The sequence below is a fragment of the Schistocerca nitens genome, chromosome 2 (assembly GCF_023898315.1).
Source record: "Schistocerca nitens isolate TAMUIC-IGC-003100 chromosome 2, iqSchNite1.1, whole genome shotgun sequence".
In the NCBI taxonomy this organism is placed as follows: Eukaryota; Metazoa; Arthropoda; class Insecta; order Orthoptera; family Acrididae; genus Schistocerca; species Schistocerca nitens.
Window position 1 is genome coordinate 464064273 of NC_064615.1, and position 19018 is coordinate 464083290.

The 19018-nt window shown below is 40.5% G+C and overlaps 1 protein-coding gene across 2 annotated transcripts in view; it reads left to right on the forward strand.

The window, feature by feature from the left end:
• Positions 1 to 19018, forward strand: part of LOC126236358 (sorting nexin-8-like) — a 156593-nt gene that overhangs the window by 20972 nt on the left and 116603 nt on the right. For both annotated transcript variants that reach the window (XM_049945590.1, XM_049945589.1), the window contains exons 3-4: positions 4731 to 4866; positions 6694 to 6884. In XM_049945590.1, the coding sequence (XP_049801547.1) occupies positions 4731 to 4866; positions 6694 to 6884 (327 nt within the window). The remainder of the gene's footprint in view (positions 1 to 4730; positions 4867 to 6693; positions 6885 to 19018) is intronic.

The following is a 19018-nucleotide window of genomic DNA, read 5'->3' on the forward strand; positions in this document are numbered from 1 at the left end:
TAAAACAAAGAGCTTGAAGGAAATGCTTAGTTATTAATTTTATTGATATTTCAGATGGAACTCTAGGTTCAGTGTTTCATAAAATATACTTAGGGGGAAATGTTGCTGAGGAGGACATCATCAATTACATGACCAACACAGAATATAAGTTAATAATATTTAAGCCACCATTGCTCAGTACTTTTTGAAGTGAACAATTTATTTCATTGTGAACAATCTCTGATAAGCTTATGATGTTTTGTTTTGATTACACAGTGGACTCAGGTTACTGCATGAAAATATTAGTAATTACAGTTGAATTGTTTTCAAAAATATAAAATGTTGCAAAACTGTTCTAGAGGAAAAGTTTTTTAATGTAATTTTACTGACAGGTGAATGAGCTGTTAAATGAATGTGTGGGAGAAAGATTTTTATTATTTTAAAAGAGTATGATTCATTCAGTATCTACCATGTCAAAATTCAGTTGCACAACTGCCTCTGAGAAAATTTATGCTTTTGTGATGCCTGCAAATGCCACTAAAAGTAGTGTTAAGAAATGCATTGATGACTGAGAAACTTCAACTGAAGTGTCAAATGATCCAGATACCAGTACTAGCATAAATCAGTTACACTCAACAAGGTCAAACAATGAGAAGTCCAAAATGAAATCAAAATAATTTGAAAAGGTTAAGTTGCTACTCACCATAGAGAGGAAATGTTTAGCCTCAGACAGACACAATGAAAAGACTGCTAAACGTCTAGCAGTCAAACAAAAAAAAGTCCTGTTTCATGAACAAACACACTTATTTGTGGAAACAACTATGGTTTCAAGAAGCATTAACATTCCAAATTAAAATCTCATTTTCCCTGCATGATAGTTTCTAAACGATGAATGGAGGTAATTAGATGGTTTAATCTCTGGCTTTTGAAGCACTTTTGATAGTGTTTCCCACTAGTATCTGCTAAAGAAAATATGCCTATGGCTAGATATTGGGTCGGTGTATAAGTTCATAGTGTTTTCCCATAGATTTAATAAACACAATAGTTAGACATAACTGAGACTTTAGTCATCAGTAGTGTAGTGTCCGTGCTATTTACAACAGTCTGCCAATGCCGGGGTAACTTTTCAAATCCACGAGTGTAGAAGTCACTTGGTTTTGGGGCGAAGAACTCATTGAGCCATGTTCAATGCACATTTTCATCCAGACAGGAAGTTCCTTGAAGGTTGTTTGATAGAGAGTGGAAAAGGTGAAAGTATGAGGGTGGAAGATCAGGGGAATAAGGTGGGTGTGGAATGTCTTCCCAACCAAACCACTGCATGGTTTTTTCTCCAGTCTAGCAGAATGCAACTGGGTGTTATTGTGGAGTAGCATCATTTCACACAGTCTTCCTGATCATTGTTCTTGGATTGCGTCTGCAGGATGTCTCAGTTGTTGGCAAAAAATGTCAGCAGTGGTGGTTACACCGTGGGAAGCAGTTCATAGTTCACAACACCATCGCTGTTCAACCAGATACATAATGTTATTTTTTGTGGATGCACATAGATCTTTGTATGAGGTGTTCCTGCTTTGTTTGGGCTCAGCCAGTCCCCTCTTTTTCTTATGTTAGCACGAAGTTACAGTACAGGTAAGGAATGGCCGGTGTTGTTCACAAACCAATCGGCAATGGGCAAGCAGAGGGCACATATGGCCACCCACTAATTTTTGTGACTGGCTTAGAGCATGTGGTACCCCAACACTCAGTTTTTGAATCTTCACTAATGCATGCAAATGTCACATGATGATGGAATGATCACAGTTCGTCACATTTGCCAGTTCTCAAGTACACTGACATGGATCATTCTAGATCAGTGTATTTAAACAACCTTCATCAAACCCTGAAAGTCTTCCTGAATGTGGTGTATCTAATATCAAAACAGTCCAACTTAAAACAAGAAAACCCTGTTCTTGTCATGCTCTGTCCAATGGCATTATCCCCATACATGGCACACATGTTTCTTTTGGTGCCACTGCTGCTGTCACCCCTCTATATTCAACTCAAACAGAACAACATGAGAGAAACGTTCAGAATTTTTCACTTGGTACTTCATTTTCTAACACCCACAGCTCCATCTACTATTTCCAAACGACAAAATGACAATATCTGAACTCGAATAGCAATAGTGAACCACAAACTAAAAAAGAAATCTACAAACCTATGCACCATCCCAATATCTAGCCAGGTTTGTGACTGCATTTAAAGCTTTTTGACAAATAGAACATAGCATGTTGTCCTAGATGGGCATTGTTTCTCAGACACAAAGTTCCTTGAAATATGATAGAGGGAAGTGAAATATAGTCACAAAGTTCGTAATATTGGTTTAGCGGGTAATATTGGCTGCAGTCACATACTTGGCAGAAATTTGACAATTATGTATGAGGAAGTGCTGTCTTATAGAAATGGGATAACATTTATTCACATCTTGACGAAATACCAATATAGTGTGAAAACTGATGACTGGTTCGTGATGCAGAACAATGTAAAGTTGTGAACCTCACTAACGTTTAGCAACATTAAACTACATAATCAATTGAGAGATAGCAGGGTTTAATCATTTCGTGCAAATATGTGGAAGCAACCTTCAGTTTCCAGAATGAAATTTTCGCTCTGCATCGGAGTATGCTCTGATATGAAACTTCTTGGCAGTTTAAAACTGTTTTGCTGGACCGAGACTTGAACTCGGGACCTTTGCTTTTCGCAGGCAACTGCTCCACTGATTGAGCTACCCAAGCACGACTCACAACCCGCACTCACAGCATTAATTCTGACAGTATCTTCTCTCCTACTTTCCAAACTTCATAGAAGCTCTCCTGCAAACCTTGCAGAACTAGCACTCCCGGAAAAGAGGATATTGCGGAGACATGGCTTAGCCTTAGCTAGGGGGATGTTTCCAGAATGAAATTTTCTCTCTGCAGTGGAATGTGCGCTGATATGAAACTTTGTGGCAGATAAAAACTGCGTGCCAGAACTCGAGGCTTTTGCCTTTCGCAGGCAACTGCTTTACAGACTGAGCTACCCAAGCATGACTCACGACCGGCCCTCACAGCTTTAATTCTGCCAGTACCTCATCTCCTATCTTAGCTCAGTCGGTAGAGCCCTTGCCCATGAAAAGCAAAGGTCCCGAGTTCAAAATCTTGGTCCGGCATACAGTTTAAATCTGCCAGGAAGTTTTATATCAGCACACATTCCACTGCAGAGTGAAAATTTCATTCTGGAAATATCTGCCAGGCTGTAGCTAAGCCATGTCTCCATAACTCCACAGTATACTTTCATTCAGGAGTGCAAGGTTCACAGAAGAGCTTCTGTGAAGTTTGACATGTAGGAGTAGAGCTACTGGTTGAATTAAAGCTGTGAGGGTGAGTTGTGCTTGGGTAGCTCATTTGTTAGAGCACTTGCCTGTGAAAAGCAAAGGTCCTGAGTTAATCTCAGTGTGGCGCACAGTTTTAAACAGCCAGGAAGTTTCAACCTTCAGTTTATTAATAGGCTGCAGGGAGAGTGTTACCTGTCTTTTCTGCATCGTATAATGTAATGCAGCTCAAGACTGTGGGACTCATAAAGGAAGTACAACAAATAAAAAGTCGAAACTTCCTGGCAGATTAAATCTGTGTGCCCGACCGAGACTCGAACTCGGGTCCCGAGTTCGAGTCTCGGTCGGGCACACAGTTTTAATCTGCCAGGAAGTTTCATATCAGCACACACTCCGCTGCAGAGTGAAAATCTCATTCTGGAAATAAAAAGTCCATTGCACAGGTATTTTTCTCTGAAAGGAGGTTGTAATAGAAATATTGAAAATGTCAGTTGTTAGTTCCTCCAAGAAAGGTGCTTGACATCCCATGGAAAACTCAAAGAACCAAATTTCAGGGCAGAATCTACTAATATTCATTGCTGTATGTGTCATTTATAAGCTATGGACATAGAATTAGACTAACAATAGTTCACAAAGAGGCATCTAAACAACCATGCTCCCAGTGCTTAATCCGTGAATGGAATGAAACGAAATCATAATATATATTTGACAATGAAAACATGAAAAATACTCTCTTCCCAGTTAAATTGGTCATTCCTGTTACTACACAAATGATTAAAGATTCTTAAAGGTAGTATTTAAAATTGTCAGGATTTAAATATGCAAATCTTTTTTAGTCAACTCTGTAGGAGCAGTTGCAGTGTTAAAAAGTGTAGCATTTTATATTATTAAACCAATTTTATTGCCTGAGAGAAGAAGAATGTAATAATATAATCTGCCATTATTTGTACGGAGATGTTTCCCAAAAGTAGCCAACAAGTGCAGATTGAGAATCTAAAGTGGACTGGAGCTGTGCAGTTTTGCCTTTATTGCTATGAAAATATTGAATGATTCATATGAAATAGAGTAAACAGTGCTAATTAAACAGCAGATGATGAGTTTAACTGTAAACGCTAAAAGCAACATTTTGGAAAAATTGCAGCATTTCTGTTTCTTTGATCTATCAGTATGTATATTTCAGGGCTACACATTAACTGCCTTACGCATACTTTACTTTTCTATATATTTTCTGTTGTATCATGTTCATATAATAAACCCATGTGCTTCCTATGAAGGAACCACAAAAAATGTGTAATTGGAAACCTAACTTAAGAAGTAATTACATGATTTTATTTATGTCCACCATTCATCTTAACAAACAGTTGTGCAGAATATAGGTAAAGGTTTTATTGAACTGAATTTGCAGATATGGGATTTAGTAGTGGACCCAAAAGTGAATGCTCTGTCTAGAACCAGCCTGTACAAAGCGCTAGCACTTGTGGCTTGGGCGCAGCAGGGGAAACAGCCTAGTGCAAAACTTTTGGAAAATTTTTCTGGAGAAGGTATGTACTTAAGTGTTCATTATACTCAGTAAATCCTAATGATATAGAATCTGATATGTCATTATCATTTTTGTGCAAGTATTTATTCCTAAAAAGACAGTTGGTGGCATTTGACTTCTTTAGAGTACATTATACTGTGAAATATGACTGATGTTGTTTTAATGTGAGAACACATGTTGCAGTAATATATTATGAAGCTGTATGCTTTCTTATACAGATGACAGAAAGTTCATAGATGAAGCTTTGATCTACTTCAAATTTTGCGTGAACCATACTTACTCTATTTGACAGTTGAATAGGTCACCCATTCTTTCATCATAAATTAAAAAACAGGTAAAATGTTTTCTGCAGTCAGAGATGTAGGAAAATTCTACATTATATTTCATACAGTAATAGCAATATCCCCAGTTATAAAAACAAATGAAACAACTGAAAAAGGCCTTAATGGCCAAAAGCTATAATTGTGTGAATTTTTTTGTTGTGCCTATCGCAACTCAGCATCTCTGCTATGTGATGAGTAGCAACTTTCCTTCTCTACTACAATTATAAAAACAGGTAGAGAAATGCTATTTGTTGTGCTTTAAAGCAAAAATAATATTCACGATTTCTTACTCGCCAAGTTGATGTAGTGGTAAGACATTGCAGTTGTATTTGAGAGAAGTGTGCTTCAGATCCCTGTAAGGCTGTTCTGATTCAGGTTTCCCAAGATATCACTAAATAACTTGTGGTAAATACCAGCTTAGTTTCTTTGAAATGAAATGGTATGACAAATATCCTGTCTCTTCCTTCTCCAATCTATACTTGTGATTTGCCTCTATTGACCTTGTCAGTGGGATGATGAACCCTACTCATTTTCCTTCCTTTCTTCTAAACTCGCCCTGCACTCCATGTTATGAGAGGTGGAATTGCTTCATAGTTAATATTTATTGAACTAATCATTATAGCCATCTGTATTCAACTATTTATAAGCAGTGCCCATTTTCACTGCAAGTTGAAGTGAAATGGTCTAAAAAGGGTCATTGGCAAATGCAGGAATACCTGACAAATGTGTATACAGATACAACTGAAAATAGAGTAAGCTCAAAAATCACACTTCTGGAATTTGATTAAAAAAATTGCTTTGTTCGTATGTTTGTTTCCAGATCACTGACAATATGTTATTACAAGAACAAAATAAAAGTGTGGCATATGGTGAAATAAGTATATAGTTTTAGTAGTTACATAGGAGGAGCTAAAATACATAAGTAGTTGTATAATAACTATGAATACCATGGTGAGACAGATGAAGAGTTTATCTTGACTTCATCAAGTAACTGGAGTATCTCCTAAGTTGTACAAGACATTTCTGCTGTTTCACCTTAGTTACTTCGTTATGTTATTTCCACACTTCCAGTGTTTCTCTCCTTCTCTATATCTCCCTAACCTCCTCCGCCTCCTATATCTTCTTGGGGTAACATGTTAATTTTCAGATATGGCAATGTTAGCCATAGAGGATGGTCATATTCTTCCAGTTCTGTCCTGTATACACCCCTCCACCCCTAGTCTCGACGAAGAATTTGTGTAAAGTCTGCGTTTATTGTTACGTGTGAAATTCCGTGAAAGCTTTCTAAATATTTCCCTCCCCTCCCCTTTCTGAAACACACGTTGTGGCCTTCCTTTAATGATCCACAACCTAAACTGTCATAAGCATTGCTTTTGCTAATTACTTATCAGCCATCCGATGGCTTTCATTAAGTACTCAAGTATTTTTTAACCAGCATGGTACTTTTTATTATGGTGTTAGGGTTTCATAATAATGTTGACAAAATTATTTTCCATTTCTTCCAGAGCTTCCAAGGCCAGAGCTTGGTGATTTATCTGAACTGCGTCAAATGACTAGAGATCAACAGGGAATTTCCCCAACTCGCCTTGGTCTCACATATACTGAACTTTGTTCCCAAGATTCAGTTGATGTTGATCTTGTACCTGAAAAAAAAGGTCTCTTTCTGAAGCATGTGGAATACCAGGTCACCAGCAAGGTATGGAAACCATATACACTTGTTGCTGTCTTTGCATTGAAAGTGAAGAAAGAAAGGAGGTTTTTTTCTCTTTTTAACTTGAATCCATTTTGTTTCATCATGATGCCATTGCTTTCAAATTTTATTTAATTAATGCTTTTATTCTGGAGGTACTCCAGAAAAATCTGTGTAACACCTGTCGTGATGAGTGGTAGATCGTTGATATGTATTAAGAAAACAAATGGGCACAGAACACAGTGTGGTGGCTTTCCCGCTTTACGGTACCAAACTCAGTTTAAGATCTGTTCCGTGTTCCTGGAAGAAAACTTTGTTTTCTTGGTATGAAATGATCCTTCCTTCAGATTTGTCCTAACTTGTGCAGAAATGTAGCATGGTCCATACAATAAAGTCCCCCCCCTCCCCCCCTACTAGATGTTGTGCCAGAATTGGTAACAGCTTTGCAAATGTTTAGTGAACACATTTTACACAGTATATTACACAAGCTATGGTCTACATAAAACTGGATGGTTTCTCTAAGTTGGTTATGTTACTTTTTGGTACCATTACCTGTATGGGGACAGGGTACAGCCCACACCAACTTCTTTGTACATAGGCCTTACTGAACATGAACATATTTTCAGATCATAGGTGGGGCCTAGAAGGAGAAAGATGACATCTAGTGAAGTGATGTGTAGTGAGAAAGGAAATAAAAGCTACATTTCTGCAGCAAAAAAGGAAATTTGTAGGAACTGTAATAGTGAAAACACATTTCAAGTTGACAGCTATAGTATGCCCCCCCCCCCCCCCCCTTTCCCAACTAACACAGATTCGTTGAACACTTAGTCAACACAGTACTCCTACAACATGATCTTACAGGAAGTTTTATCATTTAACTGTAATTTCAAACTGGTTTTAGTCCATTGTGTTCTTGAAAATTTTCATTTAACCCGAAATTTCCATTTTTTTCCTCCTCCTTTTTCCTTTTATTATTCTGCTAAAGCTGCTTGTATACCATTGCTAGAGAATCGCGATCAATCAGGAGCCCCATCAGGTTTAACAATAAGCTGCCATCAACAAATGCAATTCCATTTTTAGGTATGCTTTGTCATTCTTCAAAAGTTAGCTAATACGAGACTGTAAGCTGCAAGCAGAAAGAGGGGAGTCTTGGCTGAGACAAAGGAGAAAAGCATAGGTCTGCAAATTAAACTAAAAATCATAGAGAAAGTAGATTTGATGTACTGAAAAAAGGCACAGTTGCTGACAAGTGTGTAATTGGCAAATCTACATTATCCACAGTACATGAGATCGGGAAAAGTTCTTAATACTGCTGCATTGGATACAAATACAAGCAATTTTACAGTGCCAAGTACAAAGATGTTGAAACTTTGTTTCTAGAATGGTTTAACTGCATGCCCACTTATAATTTAGTTAAAAACAAACAGAATGACAAACATTTTTGGCAGATTTCAGTTGTTCAGTTGGTTGGATGCACCAGTTCCAAAAGATATGCTCAGTTTCATCGTTAGTGATTTGTGTGGTGAAGTAAATAAAGCTGAGGAAGAACGAGCAAACAACTGGTTGCATGAATTTTACAAAGTGAGAGAAAAGTAATGCCTCATGTGATGTATATAATATTAACAAAACTGTACAGTTTACAATCTTTTCCCAAGTTGTACCCTCACAGTGAACAACATTTAATGACTGTATTCGTATGTAATTCAGATGTGCAGTGATAAACACTGATCTTGAGTGATCGGAAAGCTCAAGAAACCACATCGTTTTAAGAATGTAACATCGATACTTTCACTTGCATCTACTCTCACCATAAGATTACTTGGATCGAGAGCTCATCTCTCCATAAATTCTTTCTTGGTTTTAACAGTTCAGTGATGGCTCAGAATAACCCTTTTCTTCTCACACTGGATAGGAGTACAATCCATAACATACAATCTTAACTTAACCAATGTAAAGGTTCACTTCCCTCCTTCCCCCAAATACAACAAATCAATCTTCAGCATTTGCATAAAGACATTACTGCATTTATAAATAGGTTTAATCACAAGTGGCTTGTGAGATCTGCAATTTGTAGCTGGAAGTTCCAACTAGGAATGTACTTTATGCGTAAAAGCTATTGCCGCATCCTGAGAAACTGGCGGTAATCCTGTTGATGAATTAGATGGTGGTGAGGAAACGACTTCATCCAACAAATAGAATATTCTACAAGATCTTGGAAACCTTGGAGTACAGTTGGCTGTGAAGTTGCCAGGCATTTTAATCCCCTTCTGCGAAGGTGCAATATACAAGATTCAGGCACCATATAATGATCTGTGAGTACTTTCTTTTTTTTTTTTTTTAGTTGCAATGCAGTAATTAATGCAAATAATCTTTTTCTCTCATATTTATTTTCTGTGTTGTTATTGCAAACTGACATTATAAATAGGATTATTGTAATTCGTAATGATATAAACATTTTTTTTTAAATCTTCCAAACAAGTGTGTAATAGTTGGTAATTTAGTGTTTCCTATGATTATATTCATAATATACTGTAGTACACATACAGAAAAATTGTTATGAAACTTTAACCCTGGCTAGCTGATGCCAGTAGGAACCAAAATTACTAATGTTGTGTAGGTCGACAATGCATAATTTTTAAACTACTGAAACTTGACACCATCTGCTCTGATTGGCCGTGGGACTGCACTGTTGTCGGATGCTCTGGACAATGTATAACCACAAAAGCTTTGCCTGCCGGCGATTGCGGTGTATCCAAGGTGGCCCGCATGCTCGGTGGTAGAGCACCAGCCTTCCATTCTGGACCCTCTGATGCTACACAAGCTTGGTGACGACGAACAGTGTTTTGCCGAACTCTTTCAAAGATTCCTGACATTGGTCTGATGTGATTGGGGGCATGTCGAATGTGATCCATTAATTCCTCTTCATTTCTAGGTGTTTCATGTCTGCTTGGGTGAAATAGAACCTTGAAGAATCCCCACAGGAAAAAGTTTGGTGGCATGAGGTCTGGTGATCTTGGGGGCCATGTCCTAGGAGCACCTCTGCCAATTACCCGGCCGTTGAAGAGTTCATTTAAAGATCCACGCAAAGCATGACTGTTATGTGCGGGCACCCCATCATGCTGAAACCACATGCGCAGCCATATGTCCAGGGAACATCTTCCAGCAGGCCAGGTAGAGCTTCTTGCAGAAAGTGAATGTAATTTGCCTCGGAAAGATGAGGAGGTAGCCAGACCGGCCCAATCAGATGGTCACCCACAATGCCTGCCCAAATGTTGAGCAAAAATGGACATACATGACACAAGGATTTCCCCTTGTCTGGTAATGAACATTTTGAGTGTTGGAAAGGCCATCCCGATGGAAGATGCACTCATCGGTAAACAACACAATGGTGGGATGTCTGGAACTCATGCAACACGTTGCAGAAACCACCGACAAAACTGTAACCTGTGTTCATAGTCTGCCACAGGATTTAGAAGTTGGACAGGGTGGAAACTAATGGATTCTGGCCATCATCCTTCAAAACCTCCCAGACTAACTGAAGAGTGATCCCCATGTCGTGTCTAACCAGTCCAGTATTTGTCATAGGTGCTTGCTCGAAGTGCTCGACAACAATCTCTTCAAATGCAGCATCCCATCATGGTAGATGTCTTCCAGCATCACCATGATATCCCACTAAGGAGCCTGTTTCACCAAGTTGCCGGTGAATGGTTGTAAACATTTGGGGGTGTGGGTGGCGTCTTGCTGGGTACCATTCCTCGTACAACTGTAGAGCTCCATGTGTGTTACAGTCGACTGGCCCATAAACAAAAACCATATCTCATTGTTCTTCAAACGAATACTGTGCCGCCATGCTTACTGCATGACTAAATCACATGTGACGCGTGTGCTTTGTAGCGAAGCTTGTGTATGAATACCTCTGACGTGAAGTGGAGACAAACAGCAAGACCTATTTGACACGTGTGTGAGTATCATGTTGGGGCAGTGACGGGGCAAGGGACATTTGTATTTGTGAAACAACCACCATAGCGCTGCCTGTCAACCAACAAACAGCAACAGGGCAATCCCAAGGCCAATTGGAGCGCGTGGCACCAAGTTTCTGTAGTTTGAAAATGGTGTGTTGTTGACCTACATAACATAAGTAATTTTGGTTCCTACTGGCGTCAGCTATCCAGGGTTAAAATTTTGTAACACAAATTTTCTCCACCCTGTACACCTACACTAGCTGACAAACCCAGCACTGTCTTGGTATTCATTTTGCCAATTTTATATTAGAAATGAAAACAAAAATGAACCGTGTTTGTAGTGAAGTATCAAAAAATTTCATTTCTATGTATTTGTCATAGAAAGAAATATGCATACATAATGTATGGATTTGTAAGGACAGTATCCAGATTAATGAACATGATGCTGGAAAGTTTCTTTACACTGTGTGCAGCTGCTTCGTCTGTTTACAATGTGATTTTGTAAACATCTTTATGGCAATGCCTCTTCACAACTCTGTGGAGGGTTACAATTTTCGCCAACAGCCATTTGCTCTTCAGAGTTGAAAGCTGTGAAAAATTGCTGCCAGTGGTCAGGGATTCCCTTAAGTTAACTCAAGTGTAGGAGTGTTGTATAGTAAAGGATAAATGTTTTAAAACTTAATGGATGATGTGACCTTTTTTTTTTTTTCATATCTCAGTGTTTGCGACATCATATCTCTTGAACTGTGTGTCGTACAGTGATATATTTGTGTAGGTACATTTAGCAGCTTATGTGGGTACTGTCAGAGAAATATTCTGCAAACAGATGTAGTAGCAAAGATTAATAAATTTAAACATCATTCATGATGCAGCAATTCATCATGCATCTCGGTGTTTGATGTCATGTCTCCTGAATCGTGCGTGGTACTATGATACACTTTTGCAGATGCTTTTAGCAGCATATGCAGAGACTGTCCATGAAATATATTGCGAATACAGTTAGTAGCATAGAAATAACACATTTTAATATCGTGCAAGATACGGCAATTTTTCACACGTCTAATTGTTAGTGACGTCATAGGTTGATGGTTCTTCTCCCCCTCAGCGATTGTTGCCTGACAATAGGGGATATTTGTACCAAGTTTGATTGAGATTGGTCCTGTAATTGAGGAGGAAATGTGGCGGGCGCGCCCCTCCCCTCCCCCCCCTCCCCCCCCCCCCCCCACACACACACACACAATCGTTGAGTCACTACCATACAGTGCTATGCTCCAAACATATATTCTCCAAAATTTCGTCATCAAATTAAGCCCTGTGTTTGATATTAGCAGATTTCTCTTGGTCAAGAATGCCCTGTTTACCTGTGCTAATCTGCTTTTTATGCCCTCCTTGCTGCTTCTGTCATGGGTAATTTTTTTTCCAAGGTAATAGAATTCCTCAACTTTGTCCTCTTTGTGATCACAAATTTTGATGTTATGTTTGTCACTACTCCCACTTCAGCTAATTCTGGTTACTTTTGTCTTTCTTCAGTTTGCTCTTAATCCATATTCTGCACTTCTTCGACTGTTGATTCAGTCCTATAATTCTTCTACACTTTCACTCTGGATAGCAGTGCCATTGGTAAATCCTACCATTGATATCTTTCACCCTGAATTTTAATCTCACTATTGAACCTTTCTTTTATTTCTGTCATTGCCTCTTTGATGTACAGATTGAAGACTGCATCCCTGTCTTATCTCCTTTTCAGTCCATGTACTTCATTCTTGGTTTTGTAATCTTATTGTTCCATTTTGTTTCCTGTACATATTGTATATTACCCATCTTTTCATGTAGCTTACTCCCATTTTTCTCAGACTTTTGAACATCTCATCTAACAGCATCAGCTTTCTTTTCCATCCTTCTGTTATATTATTGGAATCATAAACGTGGTCAAATGAGACATTGAGCTGACTGCAATAGCCCTGGTACTTACCTGCTCTTGTTGACATATGAAATAGGTGGATGATACTTCTTCAAAAGTCTCTAGGATATGTTGCTGGTCTCGTAGTTTCTAGATACCATCTTGAATGGACATTCGAGTGGAACATTATCTATCCCCTCTGTTTTATTTGACCTGAACTCTTCCTAAGCTCTTTTAAATTCTGACTCTAATACTCGATCCCCTATCTCTTTGCTGTTGCTCCTTTTTCTGCTTTTGTTGTGTCATCAGACTATTCCTCCCACTTGTAGAGGCCTTCCTTTGTCATTGTTATCTGTATTGTTTTTATCACTATTGTATTTTTGTGTTGTATTGTATTGTTTATTATCTTGATTATATTATTGTATTGTACCAGTTTTGAATCATTCATCTACCTTGTGTAATATACCAGTATGTATTGTATTGTATGATGTTTATATTGTATCTCCTTTGACTCGTTCGACATCCATGCGTAATCACGCATTACTGGATCTATGGAATATGTATCTCAAATAAAATAAACTCTTACAGCTATCCGCTCTCTCCTCTGCACTTAACAGTGGAATTTCCATTCTCACTTAATGTTACTGCCATTACTTTTAATTTCACTGAAGGTGTTTAGACTTTTTTAATATACTGAGTCAGTCCTTAGGAAAATAATTTCCTTTTCGGATTCTTTATATTTTTCGTGCAGCCTTTTCACTTTACCACCCCTTGCGGGTCCAGGGGTTAGAATAGGCCCAAGGTATTCCTGCCTTTTGCAAGAAGAAACTAAAAGGAGTCTCACACGTTTTGGCCTTTATGTGATGGTACCCTGTAGGGTCTGATTTCCATTTTTCAACATTTTCCTGAAGAGCGAGCCAATTGGAGATGGGTGTCTTACGTGGTGCATAGTGTCCATCATGTGTTGAGACCTCTTGCATCCTTCATCGACGTGGATCTGCACTTCCGCTCATTCTCCAGTTGTTGGTGAGGTCACCCTCCTGGGTGTGTTTTCCTTCATCCTTTGTGCAGTATCACTTTCTGCACTGTTGATGATAATGGACTTCTTATCTCATTTGCGCCTGATATCCAGCATGGTAGCCAGTCCATTGTGGTGGGGCCGCCATGTACCCTAACAGATTGTAGCTCCCTGACCATACAGGGATCACTCTGTTACTGCCTGCACTGTTAACTCGCCATGTATGCCAAGAAGTTGATGCCTGACCCCTTGGGGCATCGTGATTCCCAGCATTGGCCGTCCTGCCAATGGCCTTTGCTGCAGCAGGCCGTGGGGAAGCCCCTGGTCAGAGTGGGTGTCATCAGGGCAGCTGACACGCCATGAAGCGTAGTACATCATCTCTTGCTGGTGGTCAAACACCGGCGGTCTCTAAGCGGTCAAGGTCTAACTTTAGTGCTAAGAAATAAGACCCCAAATTGTCCCCCCCCCCCCCCCCCCTTGCCACACCATGGGAGGAACACCAGGCTAAGGATGGCAATGAAGCTTATTCACCCTCGTACCTCGTATGCACGAGAGTTGATGGGTAATCTTTCTTATCAATTAAACTTCAGTTTTTTTGTGGAGTATTTAGAGGACAAGTTTGGGGAGGTGCAGGGCTTGTCCAAACTGAGGTCAGGGTTGGTCTTCATCAAAACAGCATCCTCTGCCTTTGACAAGGTGGGGGATGTTTCTGTTTCATCATGCCCCATAAGAGCTTAAATATGGTCCAGGGTATCATATTTCATAGGGGACTTCTTTTGCAGTCTAACGATGAGTTGCGCACCAATTTTAGGCGGCGAGGTGTCCATTTCGTCCGGCGCATCCAGTGGGGTCCGAGGGATAACCAGGTTGCCACCGGTGCCTTCATCTTGGCCTTCGAGGGTGACACATTACCCAGGAAGGTCAAGGTGATAGTCTACCGCTGTGATGTAAAGCCATATATCCCTCCCTCAATGCAATGGTTTAAGTGTTGGAAATTCAGCAATATGTCTACCTGCTGTACTTGCAGCATCACATGTTGGGGTTGTGGACATCCTTCACATCCCAGTACTCCCTGTGCCCCACCTCCCATCTGTGTCAACTTCAGAGAGCACCATTCGCCTTGCTCGCCAGACTGCAGTATTCTCCAGAAAGAAAAAAAAAATAATGGAATAAAAGACACTGGACTGACTGACCTATACTGATGCTACGAGATAATATGAGAGGTTACATCCTGTGCATATGACATCAACCTATGCCGCCACTACGACAGCGGTTCTACCATCTTCCGTTCCACCGTGTACAGTTGGCTCTCCGAGCAGTCAGGCTCCACCTGCCCCCTTGATGGTGGGGGGGGGGGGGGGCACTTCCCTCGATGTTGCTCTTGCACAACGTACTTCAAGAGCAACAACCCCCCAACCATCGGGGACGTCGGTCCCCACTTCTCAGACAGATAAGCGTAAGTCTTCTTCAGCTTCTCTCACCAGTAAGGGATGGCTTGGGTCACTCCCTTCCCAGTTTCCTACCAGTGGCAAAGCTGATACCACCAGTGGCTGAAGCAACTACAGGTAGCTGGTCATAGGGTTTCACGGTCCTCCTCATTCGCTGAGACTCAATCACTGAAGCCCTCCCAACCAGACAAACCTAAGGAGCAGCAAGAGAAAGCTAAAAAGAAAAAGAACCCCAAGAGCCAAGGCACTGAGGTGGCACCCACACCACCACTACCTACAAGCTCTGTTTCTGAGGATGAGATGGAGATTCTGGCGTCTGCTGAGGACCTAGACACAATGGATGTCGATCACACAGGTGCTCACCTGGTGGCCACAGGTGACCCTGAGACATAGACTGCCTCATTGAGTGTTTCATGCCTTCCCAGTCTCATGATAACGTAACTCTCCAACTGTTTCGCTTTACACCTGCTTTCTGCATTGCCCTCCAGGAAACCTGGTTCCCAGCAATACAGGCCCCTGGCGTCCGCGGCTATAAGGGATATTACAGGAACCATATAGCGACCTACTACAGTAGTACAAGTTTATATGCCAACTAGCTCTGCAGATGACGAAGAAATGGAAGAAATGTATGATGAAATAAAAGAAATTATTCAGATAGTGAAGGGCGATGAAAATTTAATACTCATGGGTGACTGGAATTCGGTAGTAGGAAAAGGAAGAGAAGGAAACGTAGTAGGTGAATATGGATTGGGGCTAAGAAATGAAAGAGGAAGCCGCCTGGTAGAATTTTGCACAGAGCACAACTTAATCATAGCTAACACTTGGTTTAAGAATCATGAAAGAAGGTTGTATACATGGAAGAACCCTGGAGATACTAAAAGGTATCAGATAGATTATATAATGGTAAGACAGAGATTTAGGAACCAGGTTTTAAATTGTAAGACATTTCCAGGGGCAGATGTGGACTCTGACCACAATCTATTGGTTATGAACTGCAGATTGAAACTGAAGAAACTGCAAAAAGGTGTGAATTTAAGGATATGGGACCTGGATAAACTGTAAGAACCAGAGGTTGTAGAGAGTTTCAGGGAGAGCATAAGGGAACAATTGACAGGAATGGGGGAAAGAAATACAGTAGAAGAAGAATGGGTATCTCTGAGGGATGAAGTAGTGAAGGCAGCAGACGATCAAGTAGGTAAAAAGACGAGGGCTAATAGAAATCCTTGGGTAACAGAAGAAATATTGAATTTAATTGATGAAAGGAGAAAATATAAAAATGCAGTAAATGAAGCAGGCAAAAAGGAATACAAACGTCTCAAAAATGAGATCGACAGGAAGTGCAAAATGGCTAAGCAGGGATGGACAAATGTAAGGATGTAGAGGCTTATCTCACTAGGGGTAAGATAGATACTGACCTTTAGAGAAAAGAGAACCACTAGTATGAATATCAAGAGCTCAGATGGAAACCCAGTTCTGAGCAAAGAAGGGAAAACAAGAAGGTGGAAGGAGTATATAGAGGGACTATACAGCAGCAATGTTCTTGAGGACTATATTATGGAAATGGAAGAGGAGGTAGATGAAGATGAAATGGGAGATAAGATACTGCGTGAAGAGTTTGACAGTGCACTGAAAGACCTGAATCGAAACAAGGCCCCGGGAGTAGACATAATTCCATTAGAACTACTGACGGCCTTGGGAGAGCCAGTCCTGACAAAACTCTACCATCTGGTGAGCAAGATGTATGAGACAGGCGAAATACCCTCAGACTTCAAGAAGAATATAATAATTCCAATCCCAAAGAAAGCAGGTGTTGACAGATGTGAATTACCGAACAGTCAGTTTAATAAGTCACAGCTGCAAAATACTAACGCAAATTCTTTACCGACGAATGGAAGAACTGGTAGAAGCTGACCTCGGGGAAGATCAGTTCGGATTCCGCAGAAATGTTGGAACACGTAAGGCAATACTGACCCTACGACTTATCTTAGAAAATAGATTAAGGAAAGGCAAACCTACGTTTCTAGCGTTTGTAGACTTAGAGAAAGCTTTTGACAATGTTGACTGGAATACTCTCTTTCAAATTCTGAAGGTGGCAGGGCTAAAATACAGAGAACGAAAGGCTATTTACAATTTGTACAGAAACCAGATGGCAGTTACAAGAGTTGAGGGGTATGAAAGGGAAGCAGTGGTTGGGAAGGGAGTGAGACAGGGTTGTAGCCTATCCCCGATGTTATTCAATCTGTATATTGAGCAAGCAATAAAGGAAACGAAAGAAAAGTTAGGAGTAGGTATTAAAATCCATGGAGAAGAAATAAGAACGTTGAGGTTCGCCGATGACATTGTAATTCTGTCAGAGACAGCAAAGGACTTGGAAGAGCAGTTGAACGGAATGGACAGTGTCTTGAAAGGAGGATATAAGATGAACATCATCAAAAGCAAAACGAGGATAATGGAATGTAGTCAAATTAAATCGGGTGATGCTGAGGGAATTAGATTAGGAAATGAGACACTTAAAGTAATAAAGGAGTTTTGCTATTTGTGGAGCAAAATAACCAATGATGGTCGAAGTAGAGAAGATACAAAATGTAGACTGGCAACGGCAAGGAAAGCGTTTCTGAAGAAGAGAAATTTGTTAACATCGAATATAGATTTAAGTGTCAGGAAGTCGTTTCTCGAAGTATTTGTATGGAGTGTAGCCATGTATTGAAGTGAAGCATGGATGATAAATAGTTTGGACAAGAAGAGAATAGAAGCTTTTGAAATGTGGTGCTACAGAAGAATGCTGAACATTAGATCGGTAGATCATATAACTAATGAGGAGGTATTGAATGGGATTGGGGAGAAGAGAAGTTTGTGGCACAACTTGACTAGAAGAAGGGATCAGTTGGTAGAACATGTTCTGAGGCATCAAGGGATCACCAATTTAGTATTGGAGGGCAGTGTGGAGGGTAGGAATCGTAGAGGGAGACCAAGAGATGAATACACCAAGCAGATTCAGAAGGATGTAGGTTGCAGTAGGTACTGGGAGATGAAGAAGCTTGCACAGGATAGAGTAGCATGGAGAGCTGCATCAAACCAGTCTCAGGACTGAAGACCACAACAACAGCGACCATAACAGTGTCAGGTGGAATTAATGTCTATGTAGTGAACCTGTGCTCCTTCAAACCCGTCTTGAAGTTGTGGCTGTCAGGATAAGGAGATGCAGGAACTAACTGTCTGCAATGTATATCTTCCTCCAGATGGTGCAGTACCCCTGAACGTATTGGCTACACTGATTGATCAACTCCCTAAACCTTTCCTACTTTTGGAAGATAATAACGCATATAACCCCTTCTGGGGTGGCGCCATGCTTACTGGCAGAGGTAGGGAGGTCAAAAATTTACTGTCACAACTCGACATCAACCTCTGCCTCTTAAATATAGGTGCCCCCACACATTTCACTGTGGCAAATGGCACATATTCGGCCATTGATCTCTCAGTTTGCAGTCCTGGCTTTCTCCCATGTATCCACTGGAGAGCACTTGATGACCTGTGTGGTAGTAACCACTTCCCCATCTTCCTGTCACTCCCCCGGCTTCATGCCGACAGATGCCTACCCAGATGGGCTTTTAACAAGGCAGAGTGGGAAGCCTTCGCCTCTGCAGTCACTGCTGAATCTGTCCCACATGTTGCCCCCGATGTTGTCGTTCAGCAGGTCACTACAACGATCGTTTCTGTGGCGGAAAATGCAGTCCCTCGTCCTTTAGGGCAACAGGCGGTCCCTTGGTGGTCACCGGAAGTTGCTGAGGCAGTAAAAGTGTGTCGGCGATCTC